Here is a 25,195-nt window from a genome sequence, read left to right as displayed (position 1 = left end):
CCCTGGAGGCCCCGCCCCTCACTTCTTCCCATCCCCGCTTCCCTCGCAGTCCCATTCCCACGCTGTCCCGACACGCAGGCCCTCGCCCCGCCCCATGCCCCGCCCCCGACTCACCCCTCCCCAACCCCGCCCCGCCCCCTTTGCCCCGCCTCGCTTTCCGTTCGCCCCGCCCCTCCCGGACCCGCCCCTCCAGCCCCGCCCCTCCTCTGGCCCCGGCTCCGGCCCCGCCCCCGCCTCGACCCCGGGGGGCGGCGGCTGCTGAGGCGACCGTTACGCGCGCGGGCGGTGGCGCGGGCCGGAGCGCCTGGAGCGGGAGCGAGCGGCGCGGCCCGGTAGGTGTGCGGGGCCGGGGCGGGGGCCGGGCGCGCCGCCTCCGCTCTTTCTTTCGCCTCCGGGGCGCGCGCCCGCGCCCTCGGCCTCCCGGTCGACCCCGGCCTGCCCTGCTCGGCGCCCGTCCCCTCGGGGTCGCCGCCCGCCCGCCCTGCCTTTTGTTCGCCGGCGCGGCTCAGGCTCCAGGTCCCGGGCCCGGCGCGGCGCGGGGCGGGGCGGGGGCGGGCGGCGCGGGGCGCGGGCCTGTGGGGCCTCCTGGCTGGGCGGGTGCGCGGCCTCCTGGGGCCCCGCGCGGTGAGACCTGCCCGGGTCCTTGGCGGGACCCGCGGGGGCGGCGCGGAGCAGAGGGTCCCGCGGGCGAGGAGCGCCTGGGAGCGCCGGGAACGCGGCCCTGACGGCGCTGAGGGGTGCAGGTTCCCTCGTCGGACTCCACGAGCGGCCGCTTTGTTAGGGCAGAGGCTGCCTCCAGAGACCCGAACTCCAGACCCACTGTAGCGATCTGGGCTCGGCTCTGCCGCGGTGCCGCGTTTGTGCAGTGTAGACAGAGGGTTCCCAAAGCTGTGAGGTGTAGGCAGAGAGGGGACCCAGAGCTGTGGAGTGGGGACAGAGAAGGGGCCCAGAGTTGTGGAGTGTAGACAGAAAGGGGCCCAGAGCCATGGAGTATAAACAGTGGAGTGAAGACAGATAGGGGGTCCAGAGCTGTGGAGTGTAGACAGAGAGGGGGCCCAGAGCCATCGAGTGTAGACAGAGTGTCATAGCCGTGCAGACAGAGAAGGGGCCCAGAGCTATGGAATGTGGACTGTGGAGTGTAGACAGATAGGGGGTCCGGAGCCGTTGAGTGTAGACAGTGGAGTGTGGGCAGAGAAGGGGCCCATCGCCGTGGAGTGTGGACTGTGGAGTGTAGACAGAGCCGTGGAGTGTGGACAGATAGGGGACCCTGAGCCGTGAAGTGTAGACAGTGGAGTGTGGACAGAGAGGGGGCCCAGAGCTGTGGAGTGTGGATAGAGAGGACCACCTGGCCTCTCACCTGCCTGGTCACTTGTTGGGAATGTGTCCCTGGGCAGGAGACCACCTTCTCTGTGGTTGAGTTTCGTCATTGGACCTGACTTTGGGGCTGCCGCAAGGGCTAAGAGTGGCTTTGTCTGAAGCCTTCAGTGTGGTCCATGCTGTCCTGTCCAGGGCCCTTCTGAGGCCACAGGGACTTGCAGGATGGCCGGCAAGGCCTGCACAGAAGGGGCCCTGGGGGGCCTTCCCAGGCAAGGAAGCACCCCACCATTCACATAAGGAGACTACCAGAGAGGGCGGAGAGGCAGCTTCTGGCAGCAAGGGCCGCCGGGGTGGAGTCCCACGGGCCTTCCAAGGGGCTGAGGCCTGCCCCTAGAGAAGGTGGCGTGGGGAGGGCAGAGTGATTGTGAGTAACGGGGAACCAGTTTCTATTTCACTTTAGAAAGTAATTGTCACCGTGTGAAGTTTTTCCCCTGAAAAAGCAGGATAAAAAGGTCCATCGTGGCCAGTGCTTTTGGGGACTTGAGATGATGGATATCAGGTGCCCAGGCCCTGCATGGTACCACAGCTCTGCAGATGGGGAAGGCCATGTTGGCTGAGGGCAGGGGTTCAGCCAAGGGCAGTGGGGTGGCTGAGCCTGCAAGTGGGTGATGGGGCCGCCTGCAGGGCCTTGGGCTGCACAAGTTGGTGCACACCTGTTTGGGTCTTTTTCTTAAAACTGCAAGTCCACCCTTGTCTCCGAGACCTCTTGAGGCTGGAATCGGCCCTCAGACGGGCTTACGTTTCTAGCTCTGGAACTGCAGTGATGCAGATGCCTCTGTGACTGGCAGAGCAGAGGGAGGAGCGATAGGGCAGTGGTGACTGGAGGTCTCAGGGAGGTTGACAAAGACAGGGTGGAGGAAAGGCCCCTGGATGTGGGCTGAAGGTGCAGTACTGACCTGTGGAGTGCTCAGGAGAGGGCAGGGGCAGTGTGAGCTGAGGGCATGTCATGGGGAGGGTCAGGAGGTGGGAGGGAGGCACTGGATGGGGACTGCAAAGAGGAGGGAATCCAGGGTCAAGGGCTGGCTCCCTTTCTGCCCTGTTTAGGATGAGAGTCTCAGGGAAGAAGGGGTGGCCAGGCCGAGGAGACCTGTGGCTCTGGGAGCTGGGACTCAGTGAGGTCCTGGAGGTGGTGAGGGCCCAGAGGTGACAGCTGGGGCCCCAGCCAGCCTGGCTGCTGCTGTGGGAAGGTCTGGGGGTAAAGGAGAGGGAGGTTAGGCTGAGGCTGCCGGAAGTCAGCGCTCCAGGCTGATGGAAGGGGGCTGAGCGGGCTCTGCGGGCCTGGTTGGCAGTGTGCGGATCACATTGTCTTTGGACCTTTATTTTTGTCTGAGATGGGCCAAGCAAAACAATCAGGTTGGGCTGGGTGCGGTGACTTAATGCCTGTAATCCCAGCACTTTGGGAGGCCGAGGCGGGTGGATCATCTGAGGTCAGGAGTTTGAGACCAGCCTGGCCAACATGGTGTAACCCCGTCTCTACTAAAAATACAAAATTATCCGGGTGTGGTGGCACGCGCCTGTAATCCCAGCTACTCGGGAGGCTGAGACAGGAGAATCGCTTGAACCTGGGAGGCGGAGGTTGCAGTGAACCGAGATTACACCATTGCACTCCAGCCTGGACGGCAAGAGCAAAACTCTGTCTCAAAAACAGAAAAACCCCATCTCAAAAACAAAGACAAACCAACAACAACAAAAAACAGGCTGAGGGAATAAACAACTCATCAGTTACGACTTAACACATGCGGGGCTTCAAGCACGCAAAATCCTAAAGCCCAGAGCATTTTACATTTTATTTGAATTTGGTGGAATTCCTGGAAACATTTCCCTTCCCAGCTGTATGAGTTTCCTATTGCTGTGTGACAAAGCACCACTCACTTAGTGGCTGAAAATGGCAAAAGTTTATTCCCCCTAGTTGGGCTGAAACTGTGGTGTCATCGTTGGTTGACCAAGCGCCCTCCTGAGGCACTGGAGGAGAACGTTTGCCCCCCTGGTCAGCTTCTGGGGGCTGGAGGAGAACCGTTCGCCACCCCTGGTCAGCTTCTGGAGTCTGGAGGAGAACCGTTCGCCCCCCCCACCCCGGTCAGCTTCTGGAGACTGGAGAAGAACTGTTCGCCCCCCCGCTCAGCTTCTGGAGACTGGAGAAGAACTGTTCGCCCCCCCGATCAGTTTCTGCGGGTTGAAGAACTGTTTACCCCCTTGGTCAGCTTCTGGGAGCTGGAGGATAACTGTTTGCCCCCCCGATCAGTTTCTGGGGGCTGACTTCATTCCTTGGCTCCCGGCTCCTGCCCTGCTTCCATTGTCCTCCTCTTTATTCTCTCTTTTTAGAGACAGGGTCTCACTTTGTTGCCCAGGTGGAGTGCGGTGGCACAATCATAGCTCACTACAGCCTTGAACTCCTGGATGAAGCCATCCTCCTGCCTCAGCCTCTTGAGTACCTGGGACCCCAGGCATGTGCCACCATGTCCAGCTAATTTGTCTGTTTTTTTTTTTTTTGGTAGAGGTGAGGGTCTCACTGTGTTGCCCAGGCTGATCTTGAACTCTTAGCCTCAAGTGATCCTCCTGCCTTAGCTTCTCAAAGGGTTGGGATTGCAGGCCTGAGCCACCATGCTTAGCCTCTGTCTTCCTCTGCTGTCTTCAAATGTCCGGGATAATCTCCTCCTCCTGGGAGCGTTAGTTTACTCACATCTGCACATCCATATTGCTGTATAACTTTCACAGTCCCAGGGATTAGGGCCTGGGTATCTTTGGGGATGGCTATTCAGCCTACAGCAGGCTCCTCACTTGTCTTCAAAATGACTTCACTTTTCCCATTGTGTGAGAGGAGCAGCCATCTTGTGCATCTTCCCCGGGATGGGCAGGGTTTGTCTGCGGGAAGGTCCCATGGTTTCACATCCCTGCCCTCGGGGAGAGGCGGGAGCAGTCCTGGAAACAGGTGTCCTGGGAAGGAAGATAAGCCTTGCTCAGGATACAACCCCAGTCATGAGAGGTGGTGGGAGGTCACTCATGCTGTGCCTTTTTTAGGAGGTGGGGTCATTACCAGTTCCGAACTGGATACTCCACACAGTGCTCCTGCAGTTTAACCTGTGGTTTTTGGGGGCCACCGTTGCAGAAGTTGCCTAGATTCTTCCATGAAGGAGCCTCTTGCCTCGGGCTCTAGACAAGGAACTCTTGTGTTAAAAGTTTCCTTCCTCCATTTTTTTTAAGGTCTGGACTTCAGTGAAGGAGAAAAGAAACATCTAGTTTGTTCTTTCTGTTTTTCTAGTTTGTTCTTTCTGTTTTTCTTTTCTTTCTGCTTTTCTGTGGACTTGCTGTCCCCAACTCTGTAATCATGATGATACCCGATACGCGCACACACACTCTACTCACGTATCGTTTCCTGCATCTTTGTGTCCCTTAGCAGTGATCTTAGCTGTCCTTCCAGCATGCCTGAAGAAGGGCTGAGTCTGTGGATTGAAGCGTCCAGTCGTAGGCATTATCCTGCCCTGCCTGGCCCCAGCCCCCAGAGGCGGGATCCTAAATGGTCTGTTTTCTCAGGCATTTACTGTTGTTGAAGCTGCTCCTTTAAAGTTTGTTTTAGACATTATTTTTTTTTATTTCTCCCAAAGGCCGAGGGGAGGTTTAGCTCTCCTTTGTCCCATCAGCCTCCCTGTCCCTCTATGTGCCATCATAATCACATCACCGTTTTTGGTGAAATCTATAGTCCTTGCTCTTGTGTGGCTGTAAGCATTGCTCATTATTGAGCCAAGGAGTGCCCTGAGCACAGGTCCTCTCACACAGCCCTGTGGATTCGCATCTTCTAATCACCCACCTATCAAAATGGTTTGTTTTTCATTGCATCCAGGACAGTAGCCCCATCCCCACCCCTCTGTGGTTGGGAGCCTTCTCCTTGCTCCTGCTTGCCCTGGTCTCCAGGAGACCTGCTGCGCCACCGTCACCCGCATTTCCCTGTGCTGTCCTCCATCTGTGGGGCTCCCTGTGCACTGGGTCCTGCTCTTCTCTGTCTGCTTGGCTCACTCCTCGTTTTGCTGAAGTCCTACTCTTTTGATACCTAAGAAACATCACATAGGATTTTTTTTTTTTTTTTTGTCCTTGATTTAGAAAACATCTTTATTTTACTCTTTGGTTACCTTTTAACTTAGCTGGGTATAAAATTTTAGACTGACAATGATTTTTTCAGAATTTTGAAAATGGTGCTTCATTGCATTTGGTTTCCGTGCTGTTGAGAAGTCTGATGCCATTCCGATTTCAGTTCTTGTGTGTGATCTCTCCCGCCCCAAGCTCATAGAAGTGGCTCTTTTCCCTCAGTGTTCTAAGAAACCTGATGATGGCATCTGCTTCCATTTATTATGCTGGGCACCCCGTGGGCCCCTTCAGGCTGAGGATAGAAGTTTTTAAATTTCGAAGATAATTTTCTTTCAGTTTTGTTGTTTTCTCTTTCTGGAACTTTTATTTGGAGGTTGGACCTCCTAGGTTGATCCTCTAATTCTCTTTTTTCTCATCAATGTTGATCTCTTTGATGTTTGTTCAATTTTTTTTTTTTAAGTTGAGATGGAGTCTTACTCTTTTGCCCAGGCTGGAATGCAGTGGTGCAATGATAGCTCACTGCAGTCTCAAACTCCTGGGCTCAAGCAATCCCCCTGCCCCAACCTCCTGAGTAGCTGGGATTACAAGCATGTACCCCCACACCTGGCAATTTTTACTTTTCATTTTATTTTTTTGTAGTCTCATCACGTTGCCCCTTTGCTGTTTTTAAGAAGTCGGTCATTATGGTAGCTGTGTTGCTCTTTTGGGTTATATGGTGATGTGCTTTCAAGCTCCTCTCGGGAATTTTGGCTTCCAGCAGTTTGATTGTGATGTTCTTAGGAGGGTTTGCTTTGCATTTGTCCTGCTCAAGGTTTGTTGAACTTCTTGGATATGTAATTTTTCACCATCTTCAAACTGCTATTAGGTTTGTTTAGTGAATTTTAAAATTTCAGTTCCAGTAGTTTTTTTTTCTAGAATTTTCACTTATTTTCTAGTTTCCATTTCTCTGCTCTGTCATTTGTTTATTGTGATCATGTTGTCATTAAATCTTTGAACACATACTAGCTGCTTTAACGTTCTTCTCTGCTAATTTCAGCACCTGCATTATCTCAGGATCATTTTGTTGGCTTCTTCCGACTATGGGTCACATCTTCCTGTTTCTTTGAACATCTAGTCATGTTTGATGGTGTACTGGACATTGTAGATGATGACTGCAGTGACTTCTTTTTTCTGAAGAGTGTTGATTTTTGTTCTGGAAGTTAATTTGTCTGGACTCAAATGAAAATATCTGCTGCAGTCTCTGCTTGGTGCTGTTGACCTTCTGGCTGCCTCCTTCTGCTGGACTCTGGGGTCTTTGTGTGCGTGGATGGCTCACCACTGGCCAGGACCTAGGCAGAATTTACTAACAGATTTTAGACTGCCTCTTCCCCAGTGACCTCCTTTCTGAGATATGCCCCTCACTGTTCAGCCACCCTGTCCTCCCCAAGCCCTATCTTGGACTCTTCAAGTTGGGAGGATCACGGCTTCCACTGCGCTCTAGCCATTTTTAGAAACATGTTTTACTTGGTGCAGCTCTCTCCTTTCAGGGGACAACTCCCCTCCACTTTCTGCCTGCTTTTCGTAGCTCTCCAGGACCTCCCAGAGTTGGTTTTTATATTTTGTGACTGGTTGGAACTTGATTTAGCAGCATGGGAGAATGTAGGAGACTGTCAGTTTACGGAGAGAGCTGCTGGCATGTTGATTAGTAGCCAGGCATCGGTCTTTGGCAGTTTGCTTGTTTTTCACGTCGAGAGTTCAGGTGATCAGGGAGTGAGTACTCCAGCTAAAAGAAAGTTCCTCCCCTAACAACACCTGACTTCTGTATCTTAAGTGTTAGCCTAGAATAGCTGCATTTCCTAGATGGGCCAACCAACCTGACTAACCTGGTGGCAGAGAGACTGTGCGTCCTTTATTGCTTTCCTCTGATGCGAGCACCGTAAGGATAGGGCCTGTGGGCTCTTCTTTGACTTTCCAGAGGCCCATGACTCCCGGACCCTTGGACCTGGTGCAGGTGTGCTAGGCTGGGGCTCCTCCAAGCTCACTGAGGGTTGGGGGAAAGACGCAGCCTGGCCTGTGCTGCTGTTCCGCGGTCTTCACCTCACCCCCACAGTCTTTTCTAACTGTGTGCTGCAGTGTGTCTATAAAATAGAGTTCATCATAAGATTGTCGTCAGGTTTAAATAGCGTGATGTGTGGAAAATGGTTAGGAGCAGTGGCTGACACCTGGGAGTCCTGGTCAGCATTAGCGATGGTGCTGTTGGCATCGCTGCAGGCTTGCATTCTGGCTGCTGGGAACAGGCGCTCACCTCGGAGGCACCCAGGCCTTCACTGAGTGCATCTGGGTCTGGCCCCCACTGTGTGCTAGGTTGTGGGAGACGGCAGTGCCGTGGGCTCTGCTGAGCTGGAGTGCAGTGAAGGCACTTTGGGCAGGGTAAGGGGCTGGCTTGTCCCGCCTGCCAGAGCCCTCTGCACCCCAGGGGCCTGGAGTCCAGCCTGGGAGTTAGTAGAGCATTGTGTGGAAGAGGGACAGCTCTGTGGATTCCAGCATTTAGCAGCCAGGTTCCTCCCTGTGAGGCTGGGGCAGTTGGCCCTGGGAGTAGGAGGACTGCCTGGGAGGAGGAGGACTGCCTGGGCCCACCCCTCCTAGGAGTTCCTGTGCCTGCTATCACAAATTATCACCAGCAAGGGGCTAGCCCAGCAGCAGTTGGTCCTGTCACAGTTCTGGAGACCGGAAGCCTGAAGTCAAGGTGTGGCAGAGCTGTGACCCCTCCAAAGGCTCTAGGGGAAGACCCTTCCTGCCTCTCCCAGCTGCTAGGGCTCCCAGCCTTGCTTGGCTTGTGTGTTTGCATCGCTCCAGTCCCTGCCTCTGTCCCCATGTGGCATTCTCTCACGTGGCCTTCTCTGGGTCTGTGTCTCCCTTCTGCCTCCCTCTTTTACAGACACCTGTGATTGCATTTAGGACCCACCTGGGAAATTGGGGATCACTGCCTCGTCTCAGAATCCTTAACATAATCCTTTTCCAAATAGGGTCACAATCACAGCTTCTGGGGATTGGGCCCTGGTATCTTTGGGGCTGCCGTTTGCCCTACTGCACCTACCTAGACCTGGGGTTGGTGAGGAACCACATGAGGAGGTCACAAGGGTACCACGCTTCAGGCCCCAGCAGCCTCCCCAGCTGCCCTCCTGTTACGTGGGGTCTGTCCCGGCTGCCCTCCTCTGTTACACAGGGTCTGTCCCGGCTGCCCTGTGGGCAGGACAGGTGCACAGCTTGTCCTTAACATGCTTGGTGCTGAAGCGGCTCACAGTACTGGGAACGTTGGCATCGATTTTATTGTTGTCTTTCTGAGAGCGGGTAAGATACTAAAAGCAAAAGGACCCCTTCAGGCCTAGTGAACACACAAAACAAACAGTGGTGGAACCCTCTGTGTCTTTTTCCCTTGAATCCTGTAGGGGGGTGACCAGGTATCGGTGAATAGGAGAATCACATGTAGGAGGCTGGAAAAAAGACCCATTTGTTGATGAGAAAAATTGGTTTCAGCCTTTCTGGGTGTTTTGGGCTAAGGAGTGGCCCGCCAGGGACAGGGATGGAGAGTGAGGCTGGGGTCCGAGGCCCAGAGATGGACAGTGAGACTGGAGTCCGGGGCCGTGCATGTCCTTTCCTGTCCTTTACCTGCCACTGTGGGCTTTGTTCAAGGAAGCAGGTATGAGGGAATGAAGGGGTGGGGGGCACAGAGGTGACATGTCCAGGCGGGGTGATGGGGGACCTCCGAGGTGCCAGCAAGGAGGAGGAGGAGACCAACGTGGGCATTGGAATGAGCCAGGTTAAAACACAGCCTCTCTCCAGGGCTAGACTTGCCAGGTACAGTGTTGCCGTGCAGCATTTGGGTCGCTCTCATACTGAGAAGTTGTCATGTGTCTAAGATTCACATTTAACTGGGTATCCTGTATTTTTTTATTTTTTTGCTAAATCTGGCAACTCCATTTATAGTCTCACTCTGTGCAGATTTAAAAACCACAAACAGAAGTAAATACCAAGTAGAGATAAAAAGGGAAAGTCAAATACAAATGGAAAGGAAGAATTGAGGAGGTTTGACCTTCAGTGTTCCAAAGATACTGAACTAGTGTTTATTTCTGGAATCAGAAAATTTCATCAGCTGTGGGGCACCGGGATATTCTGGAGGGCTGTGGCCTTCGTGTGTCCTGTTCACTTTTCCCAAAGCCAGGTCATCACCAGGCTGGTGCCCAGAGTGAGCTCGCAGTGCAGGCTCTGCTGGACTGACCGCAGGGTCGAGTTGGCGCCTGTGACGTGGCTTGGGCCCTGTGGGCTTGGGCCCTGGCTGTTGTGGTCTGGGGTGGGTGGGGTTGGGGGCTTGGCTCCTGCTCTTGTCTGAGTGTCTTTGTGGTGTGGTGCTTCTGCAGGATTGGAGTTTCTGGAGTTCACGTTGTGTGGCCTTCAAAACCACAGAGACACAGGCAGGTGGGGTCCGTTGTGCTCAGCCCCTTCCACTCTCTTGTGACTGGTGGGCTCTGCTCCCCTTGCTTACAGAAGTGGGTCCTCCTGCCCCTTGCAGGGGGCCTGTGTGTGCACCCACAGCACCACATCAGAAAGCCCTGGAAGGCTGCGGGCCGACGTCTCTGTACATGAGAAGGGAGGCGACCCAGGAGTGGACAGGCACAGCCGGAGTGTGGGGCCCCTGCTCTGTGAGTAGGTTCTCAGAGCCCGGGGGCTGGGGGTGTTGGAGGAGTCAGTGGGGGCTTCAGGTAGGAGGTGGGCTGTGAGCTGAACCTCAGAGTCGTGGAGGGAGGAGAGAGGACCCGTTTCAGGAGAAAGTGATTTTTGCAAATGGTGTCCTCCTGCATGGCCTGGCCCTGCTGTGCACTGTGGCATTGGGCTGTCTAACTGTCTGGGACCCCGCAGCAGCTGGCCCTGGGAGTTCGGGACCATCACTGGTTGCCTGTTCGTAGTTGCCCACCTGGAGCTGCTGCAGAAGCCACGAGACAGTTCTTGAATGAATAAATGAATGAATGAGTGAGCAGGAAAATCATGGGGCTGTGAGGAAGTGGGTCTGACTGAGGGGGATGTTGAGGTTTGGGGAGGGACCTAGTGAGGGAGCCTCAAGAGGCTGGACCCAGTGGGACAGGTGCTTGGGCAGGGATTAGGAAGTGGGGAAGGACAAAGCACTGGCAGCTGTGGGCAGGAGGAGGGTGAGGGCAGGGTGGGCTGGCAAGTGGGGTGCAGCGGGGAGTCCAGCAGGAGGTGTGGCCACCATACAAGGTGAGCCTTGGTATGGCGACCTAGGCAGGGAGGATGTGGGAGGGCCTCCGCCTGGATGGGGACACGAGTGACAGCTGCAGGGTGCCTGCAGGCTCCCCCAGCCTCACCTCTGTGGCCGTTGCTGGAGGACACTGGAACCAGCAGTGCTGTATTTCAGCATCTGTGCAGATACCCTGTCCCTGGAGGCTCTTTTGCTTCGTGGACTCTGGGTCCTTGGAGGATCCTGCAGAGTTTCCCCTCCTTGGGAGAAGCTCCCTCCTCTTCCTCAGCAACTTGAGCTTGCCCTGGTAGTGGGGGGAACAGGAGGCAGGAGGAACAGAGGCAACTTGTCTCCCTGGTTGGCTGACTTCCTCCCACCCCACAGACCTGCCCCTGCTGTGTTCTCTAAAGTAAAATGGAGCTAAGAAGCTAAAGCCAGTGTTCACACTTTATGTTATTAGTATTAGTATGATGTTAGCACAGCTCTTTCTTCAACTGTATATGACTGTCTGAATGCTACTTCCTTTTACTGTTGCTGGACTGTAATAGTGTATATCTTTTTCTCAAGTGTTCAAAGAAACGAAGCATTCTGTGCCATGTTTTTTTTTTTGAGACGGAGCTCTCACTTGGTCTCCCAGGCTGAGGCAGTGGCCGGATCTCAGCTCACTGCAGCTCCGGCCCGGAGGTTCTGCCACCATTCTGCCTCAGCCTGAAAGTAGCTGGACTACAGGCCCTCCCACCTCGGCCTCGCTAGTTTTTGTATTTTTAGTAGAGACAGGGTTTCACCGGTTAGCCAGGATGGTTCTATCTCCTGACCTTGTGATCCACCCGTCTCGGCCTCCCAAAGTGCTGGATTATAGGCGTGAGCCACCGCGCCCGGCCGAAAGTTGCCAGTCTTTAATTTCTTCTTCACCTCTCATTTCTTTCCCCTAATCATTCATATTTGCAGTACTTCCAAATTTTAAAAACTGCATTGTTTTTTGAGTGAATTCTTTTCTAAGCACCGAATCGCTGTGTTGCTGCCTAGCAATGTGCGGGATCTTTCTGAGGTTGACTCCGGAAGAGAAAGAAAGCGCATTTGCTCCATGAGCCCGGAATTAAGGCATTTAATGTGTGTGTCCCTGATGCTCAGCCTCTTGGTTTCTTTGGATTTGAAATGTTAAAACCTCAAGAACTGACATTTATAAAAGACCCACGCAAAACTATGCATAATGACAAAATGCTGACCTGGGACATTTTATGTATTGTACTCTTCAGTTCAGCCGAATATATTATTCAAACACTGCATGTTTCTTCAAAAACTACTCATAATGTTGGTGGCTACTGCCCTGCTGCCTAAACATAGATTATTAATATTCAGATTCAGGAGACTAAAGCTACCCAGGAGCTGAGCCAGACTCCCTGAGAACCGGATAACTAGTTTTTGTTAGCGGAAGTGTGTGCTTCCAGGGAGGCCGCTTTCTCCCAGACGTGTGCTGGTGGAGAGGGAGGCAGCCGGGGCCACACTGGAGAGCCCGGACTGCAGTCAGCCAGCCTGGCTTTGAATCCTAACTGCCTCCAGTCGTGGTGCCGGAGCCTCGGTTTCGTCATTTATAAAATGGGATAATTAGACTTTGCTTGTGAGATTATGATCAGTTCGGCTTCTTTTTAGCCACTTTTCCCCATTCTGTAGTGTTTGTCTCCGGTGTATCCGGCGTGATTTCCTTAATCACCTCCTCACAGAGTAGATTTCAGAGACCATTTTTGAAACCACCTGCTATACATTGCCACCTCGAAGTAAGTACAGCGCCATTTTGTGCTTATAGCAGGAACGGCAGCAAGTGAAACGACCCTGGAGCTATTTTGCATCACGTGGCACGTTGGCTTGCTGCCGCTGTGCAGCACTCTCTGTCTGTAGCTGCAAGGCTTCTGGGGTCAGGAGTCCTGGTGACGCTCACGCAGGGCTGTGATCAAGGCGTCGGCCAGGGCTGCGTGGTGAGGATTCACTTCCATGCACACTTGTGTGGCTGCCGGCAGCCTCAGAAGATCCACTTCCAGGGTTGGTAATATCGCTGTTGGAAGACTTCACGTCCTCGCTGGCTGTTGGCCAGAGACATCCGTTCCTTGTCATGTGGGCAGCTTCTTTGGGCAGCTCACAGCTGGGCAGTGAGTTCCCTGAGAGCGAGTGAGGGAGAGCATGAGCGAGATGAAAGCCATGGTCTTTTGGTAACCTCATCTTGGAAGTGACACCCATCTCTTTTGCACATTCTGTTTGTTAGAAGCGAGTTGCTAGGTCCAACCCACAACCCAGGGGAGGGACTGCAGGGGCAGGATGACCAGGAGGTGGTGTCATGGGGGCCATCTCAGAGGCCACCTGTCACCATGCACCTGCTGGTCCCAGAGATTCATGTCCCTCCCACATACAAGATACACTCCCCACAAGATCCTTTTGTGACAGCATCTGCTCAGAGCCCCGCGTCATCCTCGAAACTGGCTCTAGGTGGGCTGAGGTGCAGCTCCTGGGGTGCACGGTACCCCGGTCTGTTGACCTGAACTAGAGAGACACGCTGTCAGCTCATCCACCCACAGCCACGGTGCCATCATGGCAAGCACCGCAGGCCAGACCTGCCTGTTCAGAATGAGGGAAAATGGAGGCAGAAAGGAGCCTCAGGCATGCCTCACTTCTGAGACCCAGCTTGGCAGATAGGGCAGTTCCTTGTTCAGGTGTCACGATTGGGGATTGTTAACTGTCCCTCTGCCCTCAGAGGCTTTGAGTCCTCTCTCTGACTCATGCTTCCCTTTGTCTGAGACACAGCACCTGCTTGCAGTTGAGTGGTTTCCTCAGCCTGCTTCCTGCCAGTAGGATTTTGGGGTTCAGCACCCACTTTTTATTTTGTACTAACTCTGACCCTTGTAGTTCAAGCTGGCAGTGATAGTTCTAAGTTTATGGGCCTCCTGGGAGTCTTACTGGTGTCCCTTCCATCAGGCACGAGCCATACCTGGTGGTATCATGGCCATAAGCTTCTTGGGGCTTGGTTGCTCCATGAGAGTCTGGGAGGCCCACCCTTCATCTCTTTACAGGGGCTCCAGCCGTCTTGCTGTACCTCAGCACACAGCACCTTTCTGATGTCACATGCACAGCAGGCTTGCCTTGGACAGAAGTGGAAGGAGGAACTGGCTGACTGGAGCATTCGGGGCCATGGGGCAGTGGGCTGCTCAGAGGAGAGTCGGTGGCAGGAGGTGCAATGACGATGACATGAGTTTAGGGGAGGGTATGGAGACGAGGAGACGCATGCAGGCGTCACTCCACCATGGGGAGTGTGAGTGTGGGGACAAAGGCTGACTTGGGAAGTCCCACTCGCTAAGCGGCACAGCCTTTCCACCCCTGTGTCATCTAGATTTCTTTAGCATAACTGGAGTTGAATGTTTCGGCTCCTGTCCTGCCTTGTTGTAGACACATGGCACCCTCTGTTCCTCAGTCAGGCACTGGCCTTGATGACGTTTCCTTCCTTAAACACAAATAGCTGTCGGTCTGCTCCAGCACCGAAGCCTCAGGGTCACTGCACGGGTGTCTGGGGAGGCAGTAACTGGTGCTGGGGACTGAGCAGGCAGCAGGGAGTGGTCCCGGGCGTCTGAGCCCACCCTCTGTGGCACTCTGCTTCTGTTTGGGTGGGGAATGTCCTGGGGGACGCTGGTGGGTGGGAACCACACAGCTCTTGCCTTATGAACCCGGCAAGTAGCAACAGCCCTCGCTGGAGCAGCTGGGTTGGGCTGGGTAGAGGGGTGATGGGGTGATGGGGTGGTGGGGCTTGGGGTCAGGGAGTGACGGTGGATTCCAGGTGCTTTTTTGGAGGCTTCTTTCTAGCCCCTCACCGTAGGCAACTAAGAAATGTGCCGGGGTGAGTTTTCATCAGTTTCCGATGTTTGGTTTCTCTCATCACGTCGCTCTCTTTTCTGAGTTGGTGCTGACCAAGCTCTTATTGACGGATGCGGGGTTTGGGGTGAGCCCATCATTCACACCTCTTAACTGCCTTTCCCCACCAGCTTAGGAGCTTTATGGAACGACACGCTCCAGCTGCTTTTCTGTCCTGGGATATGGCCTTTGCCGATGCGTCTTGCTCTTAGGCAGACTGTCTTGGACGTGGGCCCGTGCACCGCTGGGGACAGGCCACACTGCGGAGCGTGTGCACACGGCGTGAGGTCCGTCTCCAGCGAGCCAGCCTGGGGTGGGATTGCCGTGGGTCTGAAGAGAGAAGGCCAGGTGGATTTTTGTAAAACTAGCAATTAGGTATTTTATTCATGATTACGATGGCTTTCATGTAAAACCTCATCAACCCTCTTACTTTTACTTTTTTAGTACAAAAGTAATATTTGTTATTTTTAGAAAATGTAGAAAACATGCATAGAAATAATTACATTCAGATACTTAGAGAAAGTTAAGAATGTTTCAGCCAAATAGGTTCTTGGCACCCTTCCTTCCTTCCCTGACTCGGCAGGCGTGGATCGCGCACCTGCCCCGGGCCATGGGTGTGCCAACCCCGAGGCCTCGCGGCCTCTGCTCGTGCCTAGAACTGTGCCTAGCATGGAGAGGGCACTCCCCACTGTGGAATGTGTGGACGGACAGCAGTCTGTTTCCTTGTGTTCGCAGAACTCTTTTAAGTGCCCTGGTATTTGGGCAGGAGATGTGAAATTCTACACTCAGAAGGTTCTGCCTGACAAACAGTCTTTTTAAAAAGGGTCCTTCTTTCTTCCCAAAGTTCCAAAAAGTCTTTTAGAGACAGCAGGGGATATTTTCCTTACCTGGTGTATTTGGGCTCCAGCCGGACTCACCAGGATGTCTGGGGGCGCCCGGGCAGAGGAAACGTGCAGAGGCTTAGGAAGCATGGTTAGTGTTTGTGGGATTCTTGGGGTGGTGCCTTAGTGAACTGACCCAGGACCATGCGGTCAGGTGTGCGGGCAGCTCTGGGCCCAGGGGCTGTGTGCACGGAGCACCTGTCCGTCTGGTGCTGCTAGGGCACTGGCCCTGAGCTGGTTGGGGAATTGCAGGTCTGCGTCTGCTGTGTTCCTCCCAGTGCCTGCAGCACCCCAATTTTCGGCCAGACAGGGCCGGTGCACTTCTGGAGGTGAACAGAAAGAAACGTGATGATCTCTACAGCCGGCGTTAGTAAGAGGCTGTGTCCCCGATGAGAGAGATTCTGTTCGCTGTCACAGGACTTGGGGCAGATTCAGATGTGAAGCATGTTAGCTCAGCACTCCCCTTGCTGCAGGCGGGCCATGGCACTGAAATGGTGAGGCACCCTCCCCATTTGCAGACTGTAAGTCTTGGAGCGGGGCTAGCGATTCGTACTTATTTCCACGGGCGGCCGGGGTGCGAGGTGCGTGGGGAGAACAGCTGGTCCGTGGTGCTGCGTGCTCTGGGTGGCCTGTGCAGCCCTGTGATGGTCTCCCCAGGCCACCACCTGGCTGCCTAAGGCACATGCACCTGCAGGCTCTGTGTTCTTAGGTGTCTGGCGGCAGATTCTCATGCCTTTGTGTGAGACTTGTCTTTTTCTTCTGAAAGTTTTGTGGGACTTTTTTCATCTCCCTGCTCAGGGCTTGGTGGGCCCTTTGCATTAGAAGATTCTTGTCTGCCTTGAGCTCTGGGAAGCGGCTGGCGCTGTTCAGGGCTGGGAGCCACTCTCTCAGGATTGTGCTGTCATCTGTTTGTGTCCTGGGTTACCTGTCCCCTCCCAGGCCCTTTGTTGAAGGCCAAGAGGTCTTCCTGGAAGGGACTATTTTCCTTATGTTACAGCCTGAGCCTGCGCAGAGTCCCGCACGCAGTTGGTACCCTAAACACTGCTGAATGGCAGGTGTCTGTTGCGGGGAACTGTGTAGGGGAGGAGCTGGGACCTGGGAATGGCAGGTGTCCTCTGAGGGGAACCAAGTGGGAGAGGAGCTGGGGCCTGGGAGGCTAAGGCAAGGGCTGTCTCCAGTCCACCCTGCACCCCAAGAAGGGAAGTGTGGAAAGGTATTGACTGGTGGCTCAGTAAAATGGCCTGGAAGTGGCCTTCGTGATTCCAGAATCTGCTCACTCCCTTTGGCACCATGTCCTGCCGTGTCCAGGGTGGGCAGGTCCAGTCTGGTCTGGGTCCGGGGATGGTCTGGGAAGAGTGACCACTCACCTCTTGGAGGGCCCCTCAGGTGAGTGGTGGAGGTGGCTGGATGCAGGGATGGCCAGTGCGGGTCTGCATGGGTGTGTCTTGGAGGGCAGGGATCAGATCATCTGGTGTGTGTGTCCCTGATGTGGTGGGAGAGGGGGTGCTGGGTGGGTGTTCGGCGCCTGTGGGCACTGTGAGGTGGTAGTGGGGGGAGGCTGCTGGGACATGATGACTCTGGGAGGGTGTGAGGTGGGCAGACGCCTGTGGGGGCAGGTCCCAGGTGGAGAAGGTGGCGTGGTGTCTTGCTGTCTCAGGCCCTTCCTCTATGAATCCATGTAAGTGTGGGTAAGCCAAGAATAGCCCGGGTTCAAATCCACCTTTGCTGTTAATTGGCTGTGTGCTGGTAGACAAGTTACGTAGCTTCTCTGTGCCCCCACTCCCTCATCTACCTGTGAGAATTGTAACAGAGCCTTCCTCAGAGCAGTGGTGTTTAGGATGACATGCGCTGCATGGCAAGTCCTGGCAGTGGGGGCCGCCATTGCAGCCTGTGGGGTCACCCTGGAGGCTGTGATAGTCGATGTTGTGCTGTTCTTGTCCCTTGCTCTCCTCTTCTCCTCGGTGCACCCAGACTCTCTGCCCTTGGAGGATGGCTTCTCTCTCGCCTCGCCCTGTGTGCATGGTCATTACGGCTAGGTGCTGGCTTGGTCTTTCCGGCCCTGCCTCCGGGCCTGCTGCACCGTGGCTCAGGGCTAGGACCCCTCTCTGTACTTGCATGTCTAGGGTGCTGCCCAGCATGAGTGGAGGAGTTTATCAGAACAGGACCTTTCACAGGAGGTTTTAACTTTGGAAGGGAATAGAAAAGTGTCATGGCAGCAATATTTATTTCTAGATCACCCTGAGTTTGTTTCCTTTGTTTTGTTTTATTGTCCTCTTTACACCCTGAGTTTTTAATGATGAGTGAGTGAAGGAGTGACAGTGCGGGTCGAGCATCCCTTTCCAGATGCTCCAGAATTGGAAACCTTTTGACACGGATGTGATGCCCCAGGCATCGCTGAGCTGGTGACACCTTTGCTTTCTAATGGCTTGATGGACACAAACCTTGTTTCATACACAACATTATCAAAAATACTGCACAAAATTACCCTCAGGCTGTGTGTATAAGGTGTATATGAAACATACATGAATTTCCTGTTCAGACCTGGGTCCTATCCCAACATATCTCATTACGTATATACAGATGTTCCAAAATCAGAAAAAATCCGCAGCACTTCTGGTCCCAAAAATCTCTTCTAAGGGACACTCAGCCTGTGTGGTGTGGTCGGTGACTCCTGATGGGAGGCGGCAGTGTTGTGCGGCAAGTGGGGACCTTCATATCACATCCCATCTGTGCCTTGGGGCTTGGATGAATTGCTTCTGGCTGGACCTTCTTCCCTTTTCCACACAACGAAGAGGCTGGGTTAGATGATCTCCAGTCAGGGTGTTTCAGAGTTAGCTGGAAGCTGTGTGTGTGTGTGTTGGGTGGGGGTAGTTGGAGCTTCCTGGCCTTGCCCCAGACTTACTAAGTGAGAGTCTCTGGGAGGTGCAGGGGCCTGGGAGCGGACGTTCTTACTGGTAGCCCCGATGCTGTAATGCAAGTTCAGCTGGAATCCAGTGCCCTGTGGTCTTCTGAATTTCACTGTCTGTTCTGCTAGCTTTACTATTAATTGATACAGTTTAAGGAAAAATTAAACTATAAGCTGAACATATGTGATTATTTTGGGAGGCCAAGGCAGGAGGATTGCTGGAGGTCAGAAGTTTGAGACTAGTCTGGGCAACAGAGTGAGATCTCGTCTACAGAAAAATTAAAACGTTAGCCAAGGTTCACCGGGTGTCTTCCCCTCGGCGCCTTCGCCCACGTGGTGAACACTGTGGACCTGCGAGGGTGTGAGGGTTGCGTTCCTGCATTCTGGACTCTTTCCCCACTACTGAGAAGCAGCCGTGTGAAATATGAGTTGGCAAGGAAGATCAGCATGTAGGCTTAGACCCAGACGGTATCTGCAGCCTCCTGAGCTACCTGGGCCTGGGCTTGAGCCCAGCAGTGAACAGCCTCAGTAAGAGGGACCCTGAAGGTCGGGTCCTGCACCTGGCCGGGAGAGAGGAAGATCACAGTGCCGCTGAAATTCTTGTGCTGGACCAGGAAGCTGATCTCCGGGAGCTGTGGTCCTGATGTCCAGGGGAAGTTTCTGCCAAAATCAGTGCAATGTAAATTGCCAGAAGGAAGTGAAGGGCAACCACAGGTTTCAACAAAGACAAGCTGAACCAATGCAAACTGGTTTTATATTAGATACGTGACTTAAAATATCTCATTATAGTTTTACAGTTTTCTCCAAAAAAAAAAATTAGCTGAGTATGGGGGTGTGCTCGCTATGGCTAGAGCCCAGGAGTGAGTTTGAGGCTGCACTGAGCAATGACTGTGCCACTGCTCTCCAGCCTGGGCAATGGAGTGAGACCCTGTCTCTAAAAAATAAAAATAAATGTGATTATAGATAATAAGATATTACTTATATGAATTACAAACCATTTCGTTTTAATAAGCAGAGGCACATGACAGTAAGAGTCTAGTAGAAAAATTAAGTGGACTGCACAGAAGACTTATCCATCATTATGTCACACAGTGTGAGGCGGATGGTGTAAATGAACTGGGAAGTCATGTCTGTCATTGAGGCAGTGTCTATTCCTGTTTGAGGAGAAAGCCAAGAGCTGTTCTGTTCCTCGAGGAAGCCATCAAGGCTTTGTGTCCTACTGTCCTGGGGCCGTTCACAGTGATAGCTGGCATTTGCTGTAACGGGAACAACAGCACCTTTGTTGTGTGACGTCTACCATGAGCCAGATGCTTTTCCGAGTGTGCTTTAGTGAGACCGTTTCACGCATGTCCTGCTTTCCCTCTCGCCTCACCTGTGATAAAGTGATTCCCTCTTGTATTTGTTTCCTGGGGTTGCTGAAAGAAATTACCACAAACTGGGGGGCTTAAGACAACACACATTAATTCTCCTGCATTTTCAGGGGCCTCATGTCTGCAGTCACTGTGACCTGGCTGATGGCAGATGTGGCAGAGCTGGTTCCTCTGGCGGCTTTAAGTCTGCTTCCTTCACCTTTGCAGCTTCTGGAGGCGACCGCCTGCCCGTCTGCCTGGGCTCGAGACCCGTCCTTGAATTCCTGCGGTCTCTGCTTCCTTCCCCGCATGGCCATCCCCTCTGGCTCTGACCCCAGGCTCACACGGGCGCACCTGACACTCTCCCCATCTCCAGAGCCTTCACGAGGTCATGTGGATAGGAGGAGCCATCCAGAAGCTTGGGAGTGAAGACGTGGGTGTATCAGGGGCCATCAGCCAGCCTGTCACACCTCTTAAGGAGATCCAATGAGAAGATCCCCAAGGATGTTTCTTGGCCAACTTTTACATTTATTTATTTATTTTTTAATGATGAACATTAAATAGTTAAATGCCCAGTCCTAATATTTAAATTATTAATATAGTACTACTTAGATATTGAGTAATGTAATTTATATTCATTTTTGACTCTTCTCTATCAAAACGTAATTTTACTAAGTGCGCATGTTGTATGTCCGTGTTTGTCATCACAGAAGCCGCTCTTGGAGTCACCCAGTAATAGCCTTTCCACTTTATCTAGTTCTGTAGCTTTTGTGTGTGTAAATTACTTCAAATCTGTTTATGATGCTGTTGCTGGAAACTGTATCCCAAGACACAAAAATCTCTTCTAATAAATACCTTTAAAACAATTATTTCTTTAAAAAACATACCCTCTGTTCTATTTTGCATCTTCACAACATCATCACTTACTGTGTTGCTTTTTCAAGTGATCTTTAAAGAGTTTTGCAGGAGAGACTACACAGCAGGCCCGAGACCATCCTGAGAGGCCTGTGTGCCAGGCTGGCCCCTGAGTGGTATCAGGACGGTGCCCACCGTCCTCACTGAGGAGGGGCTCCCTGTGCTCAGCTGCTTGTGTGGGCAACAGGGTTTGTGCTGAGAACCTGCCTTCCCTCTGGGAGTCCAGAGTCTGGGTGCGAGGCAGGCAGAGAGTGCCCATGTGCCCAGCCCACAGTCAAAACTCTGGCACCGAGTCTCCGGTGGGCTTCCCTGGTGACGACACTGCACACACTGTTACGGCTCACTCTGGGGGGAGCTCAGTGCATCCTGCGCGACCCCACCGGGAGAGGATTCTGGAAGCTCGGGCCAAGTTTCCTCAGGACACCACCCCATGGGCCTCTGCCCCTGCTGATTTTGTGTGGAATCCTTTCGCTCTAATGAATCTCAGCTGTGAGTGCACCTTTGTACTAAGTCCTGGGAATCACTGGCCTGGGGGTGGTCCGGGAACCCCTGACAAGTTTGTTCTTAATGACAACCAATACTTTTAAAGTCATACCCCCTGGAAGAATTGAGCTAATATGATGTTTCTTTGCTTTTTTTGGTGGTGGTTTTTATCTAGCCTGTTGGGTGGCCTCTGCAGTATTGATTGAGGTTGTTTCAGGGTAGTGTGCTTTCCCCCACACAGTATATTCAAAATAAATTAATGTGGGAGGGTCATGGAATATTAGGTGACCCCTCTCCTGAGGGAAAACTCTATGTGAGGGGATTTGTAATCAACTAAGGGGTTAGACTCTGTTCTGCAGGTGCCTTTGAACCTGAAGCCTGTAGCAGGCCTTGCTTCTCACGCTTGGACTCTGCTGTCCTATGAAACGTGGGTTTGGGTGTTTGTTCTGAGTGGAGCCCGAGAGTCTGCTGCCAGTCCACGGACGACACTGAGTAGCAAGGGGCTCTTTCCGTCCGAGCAGGGTGTGGAAGCGGCAGGGGAAGCAGTCTTGCGTCCTCACGCCCACGGTGGGTCGGTGGGTCTGCCGGGCAGGAACGGGAACTCGTGCAGTGACAAGGTAGCCATTGTGGGAGACATTTTCTACTCCGAAAGGAAGTTTCTTTGCCTGACTTGAAGATTTATTATCTATAGACACTTAGAGGTGCTTTCTGCGGTGGTTTTTATTATGAATTATGTTTTTGTGTTTAGGTAATACCAGTGAGCAGTGGAGAAAGATGGACTTTAATAATGAGCTGTTCATTTTTCTTTCTTAGGGCACTGTTTGAAGAAGCAAGCATGGTAGCATCAAGCATTCCCTCAAGTATGGCTCCATGGGAACAATGAGACGTGCTCTTGGTCTTGGAAGCTCATCAGAATGTTTAGAGTTGGGGAGGCGTCCAAGCGCCCATTGCCTGGGCCGGCGCCCCCGCGAGTGCGGAGTGTGGAGGTTGCCCGGGGGAGGGCCGGCTATGGATTCACACTTTCGGGACAGGCGCCCTGTGTGCTCAGCTGCGTCATGAGAGGGAGCCCTGCGGATTTCGTGGGCCTCCGAGCTGGAGACCAGATATTTGCTGTCAATGAAATCAATGTGAAAAAAGCGTCTCATGAAGATGTAGTGAAATTAATTGGGAAGTGCTCTGGTGTCCTGCACATGGTGATTGCTGAAGGCATCGGCCGCCTCGAATCCTGTTCCAGTGACGAAGAAGGGGGACTCTATGAAGGAAAAGGCTGGCTGAAACCCAAGCTGGATTCTAAAGCACTAGGTATAAACAGAGCAGAGCGAGTCGTGGAGGAAATGCAGTCTGGTGGAATTTTCAATATGATTTTTGAAAACCCAAGCCTTTGTGCGAGCAGTTCAGAGCCCTTGAAATTGAAACAAAGATCCCTTTCGGAGTCGGCCGCAGCTCGATTTGATGTTGGACATGAAAGTATGAATAATCCAAATCCCAACATGCTTTCTAAGGAGGAAATATCGAAAGTTATTCATGATGATTCGGTTTTCAGCATTGGACTAGAAAGTCATGACGATTTTGCATTGGATGCAAGTATTTTAAATGTGGCGATGATCGTGGGCTACTTAGGCTCCATTGAACTTCCTTCCACGAGCTCCAATCTGGAGTCCGACAGCTTACAAGCCATCCGTGGCTGCATGCGGCGCCTGCGGGCAGAGCAGAAAATCCACTCGCTGGTGACCATGAAGATCATGCACGACTGTGTGCAGCTGAGCACTGACAAGGCTGGGGTCGTGGCCGAGTACCCGGCCGAGAAGCTGGCCTTCAGCGCCGTGTGCCCGGACGACCGGCGATTTTTCGGGTTGGTGACCATGCAGACGAATGATGACGGGAGCCTGGCCCAGGAGGAGGAGGGCGCCCTGCGGACTTCCTGCCATGTATTCATGGTGGACCCAGACTTGTTTAATCACAAGATCCACCAAGGCATTGCTCGGCGGTTTGGGTTTGAGTGCACGGCTGACCCGGACACCAATGGCTGTCTGGAATTCCCGGCGTCCTCCCTCCCTGTCCTGCAGTTCATCTCTGTCCTGTACCGAGACATGGGTGAGCTGATTGAGGGCATGCGGGCCCGCGCCTTTCTGGACGGGGACGCTGATGCCCACCAGAACAACAGCACCAGCAGCAACAGTGACAGCGGCATCGGGAACTTCCACCAGGAGGAGAAGAGCAACCGAGTCCTTGTGGTGGACCTGGGTGGGAGCTCAAGCAGGCACGGCCCCGGAGGCAGCGCGTGGGACGGTGTGGGTGGGAGGGGTACCCAGCCCTGGGGTGCTCCCTGGTCTGGACCCTTCTGTCCGGACTCCGAAGGGAGCCCCCCATTTGAGGCCGCTCATCAGACTGACAGGTTCCGGGACCTAAACAAGCACCTAGGACCGGCCTCCCCTGTGGAGGTGCCTCCAGCTTCTTTGAGGAGCTCAGTCCCCCCTTCCAAGAGGGGCACCGTGGGCGCCAGCTGTGGTTTCAACCAGCGCTGGCTCCCGGTTCACGTGCTCCGGGAGTGGCAGTGCGGACATGCCAGCGACCAGGAGTCTTACACAGATTCCACCGACGGCTGGTCCAGCGTCAACTGCGGCACGCTGCCCCCTCCTATGAGCAAGATCCCCGCGGACCGCTACAGGGTGGAGGGCAGCTTCGTGCAGCCCCCGCTGAGCGCTCCCAAGAGGGAGTGGTCCAGGAAGGCCTTTGGAATGCAAAACATTTTTGGTCCCCATCGAACTGTTCGAAAGACTAAGGAAGATAAAAAGGTAAGCCTGCCAGAAGCCGCTCAGCCCAACCTCCTCACTTAGCAGCCATGGGGAGGCGGCTCCCAGTCACCAGGTGGCACAGTCCTGGCTTCCTCTGGCTGGCCCTGTGGCCTCTGTGGCCATCACAGGGTGTCTGCGTTGCCTCTGGGCTGCGGACTGTGTCTTGCTGGGACCCCTCGCCCCCTGCCCTGTTGGAGTCCCTGGTTCTGGTTCTGGCTCTGATGGCTGGTTCTGGGCAGGACATCTGGGCAGGAGAGGTGGCGGCGAGAGGGAAGTTGTCATCTTAGAGCTCAGGGTAAGGCCCTTCCTCCCCTTCCTGCTCCTCCCTTGCTCTGTCCCTGTGGCCCCTTGAAGCCCATTTTAGGTCTGACCCCAGAATCTTCATCCCAGTGTCCCACATCCCTCTTGAGACGAGAATATTCTTGAAGCACTGAGAGCCTCCATGGGGGATATCCTGCTGTGGAAAACGCCGGCTGGACTCTGCAGTGGGCCCTGGGAGCCGCATGCTGCCTGCTCACCAAGGGGTACTGAGCTCATGGTGTGTAGTGCTGCCTCGAAGACCTGGACCCATCAGCATCCCTTTGGGGGCCCTGCCTTCCTTTAGGAGCTCAGTTGGAGCAGGAAAGAGAGTAAATGAGCAAAGCTGGGAACCCTCTGGAAGGGACTTTGTCCAGCAGGAGGCAGTGCTGCCATGCGGCACTGTGCGGGGCTGTGCCTGTGCGGTTGGGTGCAGGGAACCCTCTGGAAGGACTTCCTCCAGCAGGAGGTGGTGCTGTTGTGTGGGGCTGTGCAGTGGGTGCTCTGTTTGGAGCCAGGGCCGTTCTGACAGGTGATGGGGGTGGGCACTTAGCTTCCTTTGTTTCAAAGAAACTACTCTGGCCGTTTACGATGTAAAGACACCTTTTTAGTGTTTGTTCACATCCTGAGACTATCCTAAGAACACCCTCTAAGGCTGCTGACTGGGTGGGCAGGGCCGGGGGGTAGGAAAGGCCGTGTTTGACGATTATTTCTACTCGATTCCCCCACCCAGGGCTAGTGTTTTCCATGATGAAATGTGGCACCTGAGAGAGCATTTAAAGGCTAGGAAGAAGCTGCGGCATATGCCTGTAACTCAGTGCTTTGCAGGCTGAGGCAGGAGGCTCGCTTGAGCCCAGGAGTTCAAGGCTGCCGTGAGCTATGTTGCAGCCACTGCACTCTAGCCTGGGTGACAGAGCGAGACTCTGACTCTAAAATAAAATAAAATTTAAAAAATGAAGGAAGGAGAGATTTCTCGTTTTATCTCCTCA

At 53.6% G+C, this 25,195-nt stretch overlaps 1 protein-coding gene across 8 annotated transcripts in view; it reads left to right on the top strand.

Moving 5' to 3' along the window:
* The first annotated feature begins 212 nt into the window (after nucleotides 1–212).
* LOC116274223 (regulator of G-protein signaling 12) overlaps nucleotides 213–25,195 on the top strand; it is a 110,153-nt gene continuing 85,170 nt past the window's right edge. For 4 of the 8 annotated variants that reach the window (XM_031664758.1, XM_031664763.1, XM_031664764.1 and 1 more), the window contains exon 1: nucleotides 17,166–23,909. In XM_031664758.1, the coding sequence (XP_031520618.1) occupies nucleotides 22,029–23,909 (1,881 nt within the window). In that variant the 5' untranslated portion in view covers nucleotides 17,166–22,028. Of the gene's footprint in view, nucleotides 333–14,482; nucleotides 16,518–17,165; nucleotides 23,910–25,195 lie in introns of those variants that run through there. The other 4 variants (XM_031664759.1, XM_031664760.1, XM_031664761.1 and 1 more) reach the window with 4 other exon arrangements.

This window comes from Papio anubis, chromosome 3 (genome assembly GCF_008728515.1).
Source record: "Papio anubis isolate 15944 chromosome 3, Panubis1.0, whole genome shotgun sequence".
Lineage (NCBI taxonomy): Eukaryota > Metazoa > Chordata > Mammalia > Primates > Cercopithecidae > Papio > Papio anubis.
Note: the sequence above shows the minus strand (reverse complement) of the source record. Positions and strands in the feature narration are given on the sequence as shown.